The sequence below is a fragment of the Sciurus vulgaris genome, assembly GCF_902686455.1.
Source record: "Sciurus vulgaris genome assembly, chromosome: 5".
NCBI lineage: Eukaryota > Metazoa > Chordata > Mammalia > Rodentia > Sciuridae > Sciurus > Sciurus vulgaris.
This window is the reverse complement of record NC_136465.1, coordinates 113716560-113731426: the sequence shown is the minus strand read 5'-3', so window position 1 is coordinate 113731426 and position 14867 is coordinate 113716560. Positions and strand designations below refer to the sequence as shown.

Below are 14867 nucleotides of genomic sequence, written 5' to 3'. Positions count from 1 at the left end.
GGACCCTGCTGTGTCCCATCTAAATACTGTTCTGTTCTAGGACCTAATCTAGGTAAGGGAACCCTTACAATGAGACTTAACTTCACCCAGCAGGCCAGAAGACTGAATCTGGAGCTTTGTACCATAGGTACTCTCGTTAACAAGTTTTATTTATTACGCGTTTAATAGGAACTATGATTTTTATTGTGGGATGAATTTATGGGCACAAAAATCTGGTCTATTGATAGGTGTTGCTGAATTTTTAGGGGTTGCTGCCTGCTTCCAATCCTAGATTTCCAATTCTACTCTTAGTTTAGTGAGGAAGGGAAAGGAAAGGAAAATTCATTTCTCTAGTCACAATTCCAAAGGTAAAAGGTAGATAGTCTGTAAGGTCTTTCCTGGCCGGGAACTGGGATCAACCACATGTGTCTCAGGCTGATCTGCATTCCAGCTGGGATGGGCCAAGGCTTAGGAGTTGCCTCTTGTTTCACCTCAGTTTATTGTGGAATTAATAAATGGGAAGGCGGGTCTTTGTAAAAATCTTTATTTTAGTTCAGAATTTAGTCTTAGGCCCAAACATTTCTAAGAAATGCATGTTTGTCTTTTTCTAAATATTTTCCAAAGGAAATATTTTCCAAGATATTTCTGAAAATGGCATAGTTGACTCTTCCCATCATTCAATATGACTAATTCTTCTTCTTCTTTCTTTTTTTTTTTCCTTTTCCCCTAGTACTGGATATTCAACCCAAAGGCACTTTATCACTCAGCTATATCCGTAGCTCTTTTTAGTTTTTATTTTCAAATGGGGTCTCACCAAGTTACTGAGGCTGGCCTCTAACTTTTGATCCTTCTCTCTCAGCCTCCTGAGTTGCTGGGATTACAGAAACCACCATGCCTGGCTTCTTGCTGCTGTTGTTTTTTAATCTGTTCCCTTTAAGCTATTCTAAGGATGAGAAGACATACTTTACCTTTCCTTCATGGACACAATTTTTTTGAAAATTAAATGTTCTTATCTCCACAATTTCAAAACTCATCTTTGAAAGGAAGAATGGGTAAGAATCAGTTCCCTTTCAGGTTATAACCATCCACAGAGATAGGATAGCATAATGGTTAGATGCCCAGAAGGTGGGGTTAGTCAGATTTTACCATGCTCATGCCTGTACAAGTCATTTAATTTATCTTTGCACTTTTTTTTTTTTTTTTTTTTTTTTTTACAGTGCTGGGGATTGAACCCAGGGCCTTGTACTTGCAAGGCAAGCACTCATTTAATTTTTCTAAGCCTGTTCCCTTATCTATGAAATGAATTTAAAAGTAATATCTTCCTTACAGGGGTGAGTGTGCCTGAGATAATATGCCTAAAGCAGCTAATCAGAGCCTAGAATATGGGAAGAGCTCGGTAAATATGAGCTTATTAATATCATTAGCTATTATTTGCTCATGGAGTTCCTAGGGCTATATCAGCCAGCAGGAAGCATCACTGTAGGCAAAGCTCAGTTAAGAGAATCAGGGGCCTGGACTGCAGTTCCTTGTTCAGCTGCTAATTTATGTAATATGTATTACACATTCAAGAATACATTCTTTTGTATGCATAATGACAGTCATCTGAAAACAAGTAAACTACTACAGCTGTTGAAGCCTATTTTGAGTTCCTCCCTTAGTCTAACCCTCTTGCCTTTCTTTGGATATGACCACCACCTAGAATTGTTTCTTTCTTTCTTTTATTTATCTATTTATTTTATTTACATTTCCCTAATGATATATTGTGTAATTTTGTTGGTTTTGAGTTTTACGAAGAGATACACTACACCCTTCGAGGTCTTCTGCATCCCCCCCCCCTCAATTCTAAGATTGATTTATTCACATGGTTAAGTACTGCTTTATTCATCTTCATTGCTATATAATATTTTATCGCATTCCAATTTATCCATTATTTTATTGATTGGTATGTGTTTTGTTCCATTTTGCTACTATAAATAGTGCTGCCAGGAACCTTTTCATGCATCTCCTGTGGTGCATACATGCAAGAGTTTCTCTAGGGTATGTATATAGAGTGCAGTGGGGAATCACATGATAAGGTTCTGGAAAATCTCTAAAGAGGTTGTATTCTGTTTGATCTTAAATATCATGTCCTCCTTGAGTCTCGATTTCCTCATATTAAAAAACAAAACAAAAACTTCTATGAAGATTGAGATAATGTATATGAAAATGCTACTAAAATCTTACCATATCATGCAATATTATTAAAATAGGATAAAATTAACCCAATCTTAACAGAAAAGCAGAAAAGGGCTGGTGAAAGACTGGAGGTAGTATTAATTGTATCATTACTATTTGGGGGTTTTGGGCACCTCATTTAATCCTCACAACAATTTTAGGAGGAGGTACAATTATTACTAATTTATGGGTTAAAATACTGAGGCTCAGAGATATAAAGTTATCTGCCCAAGATTATGCAGTTAGAGGTAGAGCCATTGTTCAAACAAGGCATAATTCTATCTAGTAAGTGTTTTACTATATTCTGGATACAATTCTGGATTCGAGGAATTTTGAAGCTTCTGGTATCCATGTGGTCTCTCTCTTCTGGTGTCTGAGATGAGGACCCAGAGGTACACATTTTGAGATTAAACTGGCTCAAGGAAAGGAAGGTGAATTAAAGAGATATTGAATGGCCCATGAATGAAATAAGATTTGGATCTTGGGGCATATCAAAGTAAAAAGATGTGTTTAAGCCTAGAGCCCCTAGAGGGAAATCTATGGCTGAAACCAGGGGCATACCATCAACTTCATATCAACCTCTTTTCCTTCTCTTTTTAAAAAAAAATTATATAAATATACATACATATATAAATAAGTATATACATAATTTATATAAATATATAAATATACATATATAAAAATATGTAAGTACATATATTTAGTTGTTGATGGACCTTTATTTTTATTCACTTACTTACATGTGGTGTTGAGAATTGAGCCCAGTGCCTCATGCACGCTAGACAAGGGCTCTGTCCCTGAGCCACAACACCAGCCCCTTTCCCTTCTCTTAAGTTTCTATGCCTCTTTCCTTTTTTAATTCAATAAGCATTTTTAAAAGTCCTTTAGAGGGAATGCGGGATGACAGAACATGTGCTTAGCATGCATGAGGCCCAGGGTTCCATCCACAGCACCCCCCCCCCCAAAAAAAAAAAGTTCTATTGGAAACAGGAACTACAGTAGGAGATATTTAGAATACAAGTCTGAAAAAGACCTATTCCCTGTTCTTAAGATCACTTGTATTGAGAGGCAGATATATACAAAAATATAATTAAGGCAAATTGTTTTAAAATGTCTGTAACCAAATACAACAATGAACTAATACCTTTACATATGGAGGGAAATGCCAGTCTTTGGAATTGGCTCTAAAATTAGCATGTTAATTTAGCTGTGGCCCTTTACCTGTTCTCATTATTAGTGAAATCAGGGTCATTATATTTACATTTAGAATTATAATTCCAGCTGAACCCTATGGCACACGATTGTAATCCCAGTGATTTGGGAGGTTGAAGCAAGGGGATTCCAAATTCAAAGCTTAAAGCCAGCCTCAGCAATTTAGTGAGACTCTAAGCAACTTAATGAGATCATGTCTCAAAAAGAGCTGGGGATGTGGCTCAGCGGTCAAGCGCCCCTGGGTTCAATCCCCAGTATCCACCCTCAATAAAAATAAAAAAATATATATGTACACATATACACTCATAAATGTAAATATATGTACAATTTTAATTACAAGATTTGCCTTGAAGACTGCTGGTAATGTAATAATGTTCCTAGCATATAGAGATGCTTAATAAACAATGACCATTATTGTTCCTTGATCTTCAAAAGAGCAAGAGGGAGAAGGCACAGTTATCTCCATTTACAATGGAGGAAGCTAAATCTCCTCCATAGATGAAGCGATTATTCGGAAGTCATTAAACTAGTAAATGAAGACGCCAGCCCAAACTTTATCTTCAATCTTTAAAATTCCAACATTCCTCCAACCTTTTTTTTTTAAATACTTTTGCCTATCTCATACTGTTGAAATGCATTAGGGAGAATGCGGAAGATAGGATGCATACCAAGGGCAGTGCGGTTTAAGAGGGTCTTAACCTCCGCAGAGGAAAAGTTCAAGGAGATGGGAAGATAAACAGGAGCAAACGCGCGCACACAGGGAAGTTTTGAGAAACAAAGTTTCGCCCGGAGTGAGAGCCGGTTTAGAAAGGCTAGAAGGAGGGTCCCCGCTAAGACTTAGGTGCCAATTTGGAACACAGCCGACAGCAGACTCTGCCGTACCCAAAATCACTTTAAACCCGGACACTCAACGCACGGCGGGTCCTTTCCGAGACCGCCCAACCCATCTCCGGGGCAGGTGGGGGGCGTGCAGCTAGCCTATCATCGCTGCGAGGCCAACAAAGTGCCTTCTTCATTGGCGAGCGGCAGGGTGACGTCATGCTCGCCGGGCTGGCGGAGGAAGAGGGTGCCATGATTGGTTGGCGCTGGGGCGGCGGGCAGTGGAGGGGCCTGGCGAGTCTGGGTTTCAAGCCTGTGCTGGACTTTCTCCTTCCATGTTTCCAGGCTGTAGGGGGCTACAGAGGGCGGGGAGTCGGTTCAGCAAAATCCTGGCTTTGATTCTAGGAGCCGTGAGGTTGAGAAAGGGTGACCGGAAGTGATCTTGGGACTGACCGGAAGTGAGGCCTGGAGGGGAAAGAGAGCGGGTCCCCGGAGGGAGGGAGGGGGCTTCCAGCAGAAGGGGGCGGGGGAAAAGGTGCAAAAGCGGCGTGGGAGCGTAGCGCGGGTTGCCGGTCGCTGCTGCTGGTCTGTGTGGAAGGTAGTGAGCGACCGCCAGCGAGCTCCAGAGGCTAGCTAGCCCAGGGAGTGGGAGAGCGGGAGTCCAGGGCTGTCGGTGGGAAGTCTGGAATAGTTGAGCAAAGGGGGCCCTACGCTCCTGAGAACTGGGCGGGAGGGGTTTTGGAAGCCAGGGCGGTCGAGAGCGAGTAGCCAAGGGTACGGGAGATTAGTTGTGCAGCCAGTGCTGGTCAGGCTTGGGGGTGGCTAGTGGACACTGCGTGTGTGATCTTGGTTTGGAGTTTTCTACTGTCCTATCCCTGTGGGGTGGAAGTACGCTCCGCGCCTTTGTAAAAGAAACGGTGTCTCCTGGGGCAAGGAGGGAGCCAGGATGGCTTGGGCTCTGAAGCTACCTCTGGCCGATGAAGTGATTGAATCCGGGCTGGTGCAGGACTTTGATGCTAGCCTGTCCGGGATCGGTCAGGAACTGGGTGCTGGTGCCTATAGCATGAGGTGAGTGAGATTTTCCTAGACACTACCTTTTGGATAACAAAGGCAGGATGGTGAATAAGAAAGGCGGAGCTGGGTAGAGTTAAAAAGCTGTCTGCAGTTGGGGAAAAGGGACTTTTTTGTTGATTTGAGTTGTGAGTGTTGAGGAAGAAATGGAAAAAGAGATCGTAGGCAATGTGAAGTCAGCACGTCTAGTGAAGAAGGAAGAACGGCTTCTGGTTAGCAATCAAATGAACGTTGAGAGACTGTTGTGCCTGTGTGGGAGACTTGGTATATGTGTATGTGTGGGTAAGTCTGATTTGTGTGAAGAAAGGGTTATGGTGAGCATATAAGGGATGGCTGAGGAATTAGGGATTTGGGAACTGGGGTTCAATGATGAATATTGATTGCTTGTTGGAAAACAGCTGTATTTTATCACTAATCTCCTTCAAAGGCTTTCCTTACTTTGAGGGTTTCAGACTTTCAAGCTGTAAAATGAAAAAGTTGCAAAAAGAACTTCTGGATGATTTTACTCCTACATATATCAAACTAATTGTTAGTAATAGACTCAAAGTCTTTGGAAGCAGTATTGCTTCCTATGTAACCTATTTCATGCATTGGCTACTACATTTCCCTATGTGTTTCTTTAGTTTACAAGCGTGAAAGAGTCATGTGTGGAAAGGTTGAAATATCTGCATCTTAGGGTTATATGGACTATAATTGGGTTTGTAAGTTTGAATAAGTTTTTCACTTATTATTCAATGAATGAGTCAAGATACTTTAGTATCGAACATCTCATTGGGGTTATGAGTTTACAGGAAAAAGTTGCTTTTTATGGGTACGATGGACAAATTTTTCATTCTGGTAGTGAGATCCTTTGAGAGTTATGTAATGTAAAGTTCCTTTCTTTATCCCTGCTAATTCAAAGTAGCTTTCCACAACTGAAGTTATTTATGAATTATGAGTATTTCACCTTCTTCAGGAACTTTTGCTCACAGAATAATAGAGTCTATCTTTATATGAATATGTCAGTGATTTTCAGGGAAATTTAGGTTCTGTTATGTAATGCTATTAGTCTTGAAAAATTTATCTTTAGTTTTAACTTTAGCCCGTCCTTGTTTAGGTGAGTTTGACTATAAAAATAAAGATTAATTTGATCCAAGAGAAGTGCCCTGAGTTTGCACATGAGTATCAGATATATTATATGACATTTATTGCTGTTCATGTAAAGATTACCATATCAAAAATGTTGATTATGTTTAGATTACCAAAGTTTAGAATCAAAATAATTAAATGTAACTATGTGTATACTACTTCATGCTTTCCATGACATGTGACCTTATGTTTAGGAGTGCTTTCCAAATCATACTCTGTGCGGTCTTCATAGTTAGTAGGATGGTTTGCATATTTATATATTAAGACTTTTTTCCAACATCAGCTGACTTTCAGAATATTTTCAAACACTACTTTTTCTTAAGAGTACAGCATACCAGTGTTTTAAGTACTTTATTCTTTGCTTTGCTCACCTTTTCCTTTTTCATGTATTATGTGCTTGTCTTTCTCTTGACTCTTACATATATTCAGTATTTTGTGTTAATTTGTTAGATATTGATTCTCAAACTTTAGTATTCAGAAGGCAACTGTTGTTCTTATTAATAATAGTCTCCTTGCACCTTATTAAAGAAAATGTTCTCTTTTACAAGCAGTTTTTTAATTTGTTCTAATTAGTTATACGTGACAGTAGAATGCACTTTGATACCCCATACATAAGTGGAGTATAACTTCTCATTCTTGTACATGATGTAGAGTCATACTGGTTATGTAGTCATATATGCACATAGGGTAATAATGTCTGAATTCATTTAACTATCTTTCCTCTTCTCATACTCCCTCCCCTCCCTTCACTTCTGCCTAATTCAGAAGCAACTCTATTCTTCCCTAGCCCCACCCCCCTTTATTAGCATCTGCATATTAGAGGACTCAACTTTTTGTTTTTGGGACTGGCTTATTTTGCTTAACATGATATTGTCCAGTTCCATCCATTTACTGGCAAATGCCATCATTTCATTCTTCTTTAAGGCTGAGTAATATTCCATTATGTACACACACACACACACACACACACACACATACATACATAACACATTTTCCTTATGCATTCATCTGTTGAGTGCACCTAGGTTGGTTCCATAGCTTAGCTATCATGAATTCGAACTTCTATGAACATTGATGTGGCTACATTACTTTAGTATGCTGATTAAGTCCTTTGGGTATAAACCGAGGAGTAGGATAGCTGGGTCAAATGGTGGTAGCATTCCAAGTTGTCTGAGGAATCTTCATACTGCTTTCCATAATGGTTGTACCAATTTGCAGCCCTACCAGCAATGTATGAGTGTACTTTTTTCCCAGCATCCTTGCCAACATTTATTGTTGCTTGTATTCTTGATAATTGCCATTCTGACTGGAGTGAGATGAAATCTTAGTTTAGATTTGCATTTCTCTAATTGCTAGAGGTGTTGAACATTTTTTCATATATTTGTTAATCAACTGTATTTCTTCTTCTGTGAAGTATCTGTTCAGTTCCTTAGTCCATTTATTGACTGGGTTATTTGTTTTTTTGGTGTTAAGTTTTTTGAGTTCTTTATATATCCTGAAGATTAATATTCTATCTGAGGTGCAGGTGGTAAAGATTTTCTCCCATTTTGTAGGTTCTCTCTTCACATTATTGATTGTTTCCTTTTCTGAGAAAAAGCTTTTTAGTTTGACTCCATCTCATTTATTGATTGTTTTTTTTTTTGCAGGGGTGGGTACCAGGGATTGAACTCATGGACAGCCTACCACTGAGCCACATCCTCAGTCCTATTTTGTATTTTATTTAGAGACAGGGTCTCACAAGGCTTAGCACCTTGTTTTTGCTGAGGCTGACTGAATTTAAGATCCTCCTGCCTCAGCCTCCCAAGCTGTTGGGATTATGGGCATGTGCCACCATGACTGGCTAATTATGACTTTTTTTTTTTTTTTTTTTTTATTGTGGTACTGGGAAGTAAACTCAGGGGTGCTCTACCACAAATCTACATCCTCAGCCCTTTTTATTTTTAATTTTGAAATGGTCTCTAAATTGCTGAGGCTGGCCTTGAACTTGCAATCCTCCTGCCTCAGCGTCTCAAATCTCTGGGATTACAAGTGTGCACCACTGCACCCAACTTCAGTTGTACACTTTGAATGAGTGAGTTCTATGGTACGTGAATTATATGTCGACAGAGCTGTTGTAAGAGTCTTAAGAGATTAAAATTTTATGTTCAAAAAATTTTCCCTTTTTTTCTAAAGTTCAGGTGAAATTAAAATAACAGAAAAATAACCAAATTAAAGTGAACAATTAGTGGCATTTAGTATGATGAAAATGTTGTGCAACCACCACCTTGATTTAGTTCTAAAACATTTTTATCACCATAAAAGCAAACCTTGTGCCCTTTAAGCAATTACTCTGCATTTCCCCTCCCCTGTTCCCCTGGTAACCGCCAGTCTTTGTTCTATTTCCATGGATTTACTATTTTGGATATTTCATATAAATGGAATCATACGGTATGTTACTTTCATGTCTGGCTTCTTTGACTTAGCATAATGTTTTCAGAATTCATCCATGTTGTAGCATTATCACTACTTCAGTATTTCATTCCTTTTCATGGCTGAATGATATACCATTATGTATGTATAACACAGATTCCTTATCTGCTCATCCATTGGTAGACCTGAGAGTTGTTTGTACCTTTTGATGATTATGAATAATGATGACATGGCCTAATGTTTTATGCTAGTCACTGTAGCAAATAGCCTGAGATGACTGATTAACATATAAAGAGAAAAGGTTCATTTGGCTCACAGTTTTGAAAGTTTTAGTCCTTGATCAAATGGCCCCATTGATTTCAGGCCCATGGTGAGGAAACACCTCATGGCCAGGCTTACTTTGCCATGAAACAGAGAGGATGGGACTGGGACCCACTATCCCCTTTAAAGGCATGCTCCCATGACCAGAAGACCTTCCACTAGGCCCCACCTCTTAAAGTTTCCACCACCTCCCTACAGTGCCAAATGGGGACTAAGCCTGTAACACATGAGCTTTGGGAAGGCCTTCCAGATCCAAATTAAAACTTGTTTATCAAAGAAATGACCACAAAATATTTGTGTGTATACACAAGTTTCTGTGTAGACTTATGTTTTCATTTCTCTTGGGTATATATCTAGAATTGGAAATACTGGATCATATGGTAATTTTATGCTTAACTTTTGTGGATTTTTTTTTTTTTGTACCAGGGGTTGAACCCAGGAACACTACCACTGAGCAACCTCCCCGGCCCTTTTTTATTTTTTAGTTTGAGACAGGGTCTCACTAAGTTGATTAGGGCCTTTTAAGTTGCTAAGGCTGGCTTTGAACTTCAGTCCTCCTGTCATAACCTCCTGTGTTGCTGGGATTACAGGCATGTGCCACTGCGCCTGGCCTGTGTTTAACTTTTTGAGGAACTACCCAGATGTTTTATATAGAAGCTGAACTATTTTACATAATGTGCAATGTTCTTTAGAATTTTTATTTCTCCATATCCTTATCAACACTTATTTTTCATTAAAAATTTTTATTAAAACTATCTTAAACAGGTGTTGAGTAGTATCTTGTGTGTGTGTGTGTGTGTGTGTGTGTGTGTTTTGTGGTGCTGGTGACTGAACCCAGGGTCTCATGCACGCTAGGTAAGCGCTTTCACTGTACTACAACCCCAGCCCTTTTTATTTTATTTTGAGACTGGGTCTCACTAAGTTGCCCAGCCTGGTGTTGAATTTGTAATCCTCCTGCCTCATCCTCCTGAATAGTTGAAATTACTGGACTGGTCCACTGTACACAGCTTTGATTTGCATTTTCTCAGTGACCAATGATGTTGAATATCTTTTCATGTGCCTGTTGAGCATTTGTATATATCATGTGGAGAAATGTCTCTTGAAGTCCTTTGCCTATTTTTTAATTGAGTTATCAGCCTTTTTTTTTTTTTTTTTTCACCCCCTCTCTAGTGCTGGGGATCAAATCTGGGGCCCTGTGCCTGGTAAACATATGCTCTGCCACTGAATTATGCCTCAGTTTGTGTTCTTTATGCTTGTGAGTTGTTTAGAGTTTTTATGCAGTCTGGGTATTAAACCCTTATCAGATGTATGATTTGATATTATTTTCTCCCTTTCTTTAGGTTGTCTTGTACATTTTTGGAAATGTCATTTGACACACAAGTTTTTGGTTTTGTGTGTGTGGGGTTTTGGAGTGAATCCAGGGGCTCATGTACATTAGGCAAGTGTTCTACCACTGAGCTACCTCCCCAGCCACAGCCTCCCCCAGCTTTTGTATATTTTGAAGCAGGGTCTCACTAAATTGCCCAGGCTGGCCTTGAACTTGAGATCCTCCTGCCTCTGCCTCCTGAGTACTTGGGATACAGGTGAGTGTCAGCTAAAAGTGTTTAGTTTTATATATATATATATATATTTTTTTTTTTTTAATTGTTGATGGACCTTTATTTTTTATTTTTTTTTCTTTATTTATATGTGGTGCTGAGGCTCGAACCCAGTGCCTCACACGTGGTAGGCAAGTGCTCTACCACTGTGCTACAATCCCATCCCAGTGTTTAGTTTTTATGAAGTCCATTTTGTCTAATTTTTCTTCTGTTGCTCTTACTTTTGGTATATCAGGGTAATGCTGGCCTCAGAATATTAGGAAGTGTTTCCTCTCTTCTGTCCTTGTTTTGTCTTTGTGGCATGTGGGATTGAACCCAGGGGGTCTCTACCATTGAGTTATTCCTCCCGCCCTTTTTTGAAACTTTTATTTTGAAACATGGTCTCACTAAATTGCTGAAGCCAGCCTCAAATTTACAATCCTCCTGCCTCAGCATCCTCAGTCACTGGGATTACAGGTGTGAATCACCATGACTCACTTCTTTTCTCTGTTTTGGAAGAGTTTGGATAGAATTGGTGTTAATTCTTTTGTATTCTTGCAGTACAGGGGATTGAATCCAGGGGTGATCTAACACGAAACTATAGCCTCAGTTCCTTTTTTACTTTTATTTTGAAACAAGGTCTCCCTAAATTGTCTCTGCTGATTTGGGATCCTCCAGACTCAGCCTCCTGAGTCACTGGGGTTACAGGCATGTGCCACTAGGTCCAGCTGGCATTAATTTTTTCAATGTTTGATAAAATTAAACAATGAAGCCCTCTGGTCTTGGAATTTTCTTTGTTCGGAGGTTTTGATTATTGATTCAGTATCTTCATTTGTTAAGAATTTGTTTTATTGAGGCTTTATTTCATCTTGAGTCAATTTGGATACTTTGTTTTTTTAGAAATTTGTTCATTTAAATTATGTAATGTGCTGGTATACAGTATTTCTCTCTCTCTCTCTCTCTCTTTTTTGGGTGGTGGTGGTGCTGGGTAATTGAACCCAGGGCCTTGTGCATCCTAGGCAAACACTCTACGACTGAACTACATCCTTAGTCCCACAGTAGTCGCTTATATTCCTTTTATTTCATAAGATTATAAAATCTTCATTGACATTTCTGATTTTGTAAATTTGCACCTTCTCTCTCTTTTTTTTGCTAGTCATTCTAGCTAAGAGTGTGTCAATTTTTTTTTTTTTTCGAAGAACTAACTTTGGATTTTATTAGCTTGTTCTGTTTTTTAAAATTATTTATCTCTGCTCTAATCACTATTATTACTTCCCTTTTGCTGGCGTTGGGTCTAGTTTGTGCTGCTTTTTCTCTTAAAGTATAGGGTTAGATTATGGATTTGATGTTTTTCTTCTTTTCCTTCTCCTCCTGCCCACTTGAGAGGTTCTTAAGAAACTGGAACACTCAAGAGACTGTCTCTTAGTGATAAGTGGGCAGAAGGAGGCTGACCAAACACCTGGGCTGTCCGAACAACGGGTTCAAGTCATCATCCTCTACCCTCCCAAGTAGCTGGGATTGCAGATATGTACTTGTACTGGCTCCACCTTTTTTTTGTGTGTGCGGAATTAAAACCATAGGCGCTCAATCACTGAGCTATATCCTCAGCCCTTTTTGTTTATTTACTTACTTACTGGTACTGGGGATTGAACCCAGGAGTGCTTTACCTCTATCCATATCCCCAGTGCTTTACTTATTTTTTTTATTTTGAGAATAGGATCTTGCTAAATTGCTGAGGGTGGCTTCTAATTTGTGATCCTCCTGCCTCACACTCTTCAGGGTCATCCTTATTTTTTTATGCAGGCATTTACAGCCCTGAGTCTCCCTCAGAGTACTGCTGTCACTGCATCCCATAAATGTTGGTATGTGTAATTTTTAAATTTATCTCAAAGTATTTTCTAATTTCTCTTGGTGATTTCTTTTCACCCATTGGGCATGTTGTTTAGTGCTCACATCAGTAGCATATACTTGAAAATTGCTGAGACAGTAGATATTAAGTGTTCTTCCTACAAAAAATGATAAGTATGTGAGGTAGTACACATATTAATTGGTTTGATTTAGCCTTTGGTATACTTTGTGATTTCCCAATAGGTCCCTTGACTCTGTTCAATTTTCTCTTTTCTCCTTAGCTTAAGTAATTTGCATTTTCCTGTCTTCATGTTTCCTCTGCCTGCTCAAATCCAGTATTAAGCTGAGTATGGTGGTGCACGCCTGAAATCCCAGCAACTCGGGAGGGGGATCTCAAGTTTGAGGCCAGCCTGGGCAATTTAGCAGTACTCTCTGTCAAAATAAAGAAATTAAAATGATTGGGGATATAGCTCGGTATTCAAGTACCCCTTGGTTCAGTCTGCAGTATCAAAGACAAACAAATCTGCTATTATACCCCTCTGGTGAATTTTTAAATTTTAGCTATTGTAACTTTTTCCCAGAATTTCTATTTGTTCCCTTTTGATAGTTTTTTTTTTTTTTTTTTTTTTTTTTAAACTATTTATTGACCTCTTTACTTGTTTATACATTTTTCTCCTGATTTCTTTTTCTGGTTTCCTTCACTTCTTTGAGTATGTTCAAGTTAGTCAAGTCTTTGCCTAGTAATTTCATTGTTTGTGCTTGCTCAGGGTGGTTTTTGTCAATTTTTTTTATTTGCTGTGAATGTGCCCTGCTTTCCTGTTGCTTTGTATGTGTTTAGATTTTTTTTTTTTTTTTTTTCCTTTTGGTGCTGGGGATCGAACCCAGGGCCTTGTGCTTACAAGGCAAGCACTCTACCGACTGAGCTATCTCCCTAGCCTCCTGTGTTTAGATTTTTGTTGAGAATTGAACAGTTTTGTGTATTGCAAAGTGGTAGTTCTGTAAGTCAGATTCTATTCTTTCCTCAGTGGTTACTGTTGTTCCTTTATGAAAGCTGTAGTCAACCATTTGTTTAATGACTTTTCCAGATTGTTTTTGCAAACCTTATATTCTTAATTGTATATGGTTACTGAGGTCATTGTCTGTGATTAGTCAGTGAATTGACACATTTCCTTAAATATTTGAAACAAGTAAAGAAAAAGAGCTGGGTGTGGTGGTGCACACCTGTAACCCAGCTACTTGGAGGCTGAGGCAGGAGGATCATAAATTCAAGGCCAGCCTTGGCAACTTAGGGAGACCCTTTCTCAAAATAAAAAATAAAACAGGACTGGGGATGTAGCTCATTGATAAAGCATACCTGGATACAAGTTTTAGAACTGTGCATGTGTGCACACACACAAACATCAAAAAAAGGGGGGGGCATGAAAGAGGGATTAGGGGTGTAGCTCAGTGTAGCTCAGTGTAGCTCAGCAGTAGAGTGTTTAGCATGAATGAGGCACAGGGTTTGATACCTAGCACTATTCAAACAGAAAGTGTTCTCTCCTTTATGTCCATGTATCTTTGGCAGCTCCTCAGCCGTCAAAAACAATAATCAAAACAGATAACCTTTGTTCAGTCTTCATCAGAAAATCAAACAAAAAAATCCCAAAACATATAACCTTGATTTTTGGAGGAGAAGACCTCTGCTTTCCACCCAAGAACCAGCAAGATGCAGCAGGAACTTGGTCCACTTTCTTCAGAGCTCCCTGCCACAGGGCTAGGAGCTGGAAGATGAGAGAAGTTACACCAAATGCTGAAATTCACTAAAATTTGGCAGCCTTTTTCTTTTCTTTTTTTAGTTGTTGATAGACCTTTACTTTATTCATTTATTTATATGTGGTGCTGAGAATCAAACCCAGTGCTTCACACATGCCAGGCAAGCTCTCTACTTGAGCGCTTGCTCACTGAGCTACACTCCCAGCCAGCAGCCTTTTTCTTTTTTGTTTTCTTTCTTTCTTTCTTTTTTTTCCCCCGCGGTGCTGGGGATCAAACCCAGGGCGTTGTGCTTGCAAGGCAAGCACTCTACCAACTGAGCTATCTCCCCAGCCCAGCCTTTTTCTTTATTAGGCATTTCCCTAGATGCTGCAGATGTGTATTTAGACCTAAATAATTGCTTCAAGCAGCTCTTGTCATCTCAATAGTTGTTTTGGTGAAGGGACCAATTCCTACTCCATCATCTTCTATGATCGCTGCAGCTCATTTTCAGTGTCTTCTAACTAGTTGATCCCTGCTTTCAACTGATCATACACACAC

At 39.2% G+C, this 14867-nt stretch overlaps 1 protein-coding gene across 6 annotated transcripts in view; it reads left to right on the top strand.

Annotated features, from left to right (window-relative positions):
• Nucleotides 1-4454: 4454 nt before the first annotated feature.
• Nucleotides 4455-14867, top strand: part of TFCP2 (transcription factor CP2) — a 66630-nt gene continuing 56217 nt past the window's right edge. For 3 of the 6 annotated variants that reach the window (XR_013763812.1, XM_079139797.1, XM_079139794.1), the window contains exon 1: nucleotides 4457-5292. Coding sequence is in view for 4 of the 6 variants with exons in the window: in XM_079139797.1 (XP_078995923.1) it covers nucleotides 5171-5292 (122 nt within the window). In the remaining 2 variants the exon portion in view is untranslated. Of the gene's footprint in view, nucleotides 5293-14867 lie in introns of all 6 variants that reach the window. The other 3 variants (XR_013763813.1, XM_079139795.1, XM_079139796.1) reach the window with 2 other exon arrangements.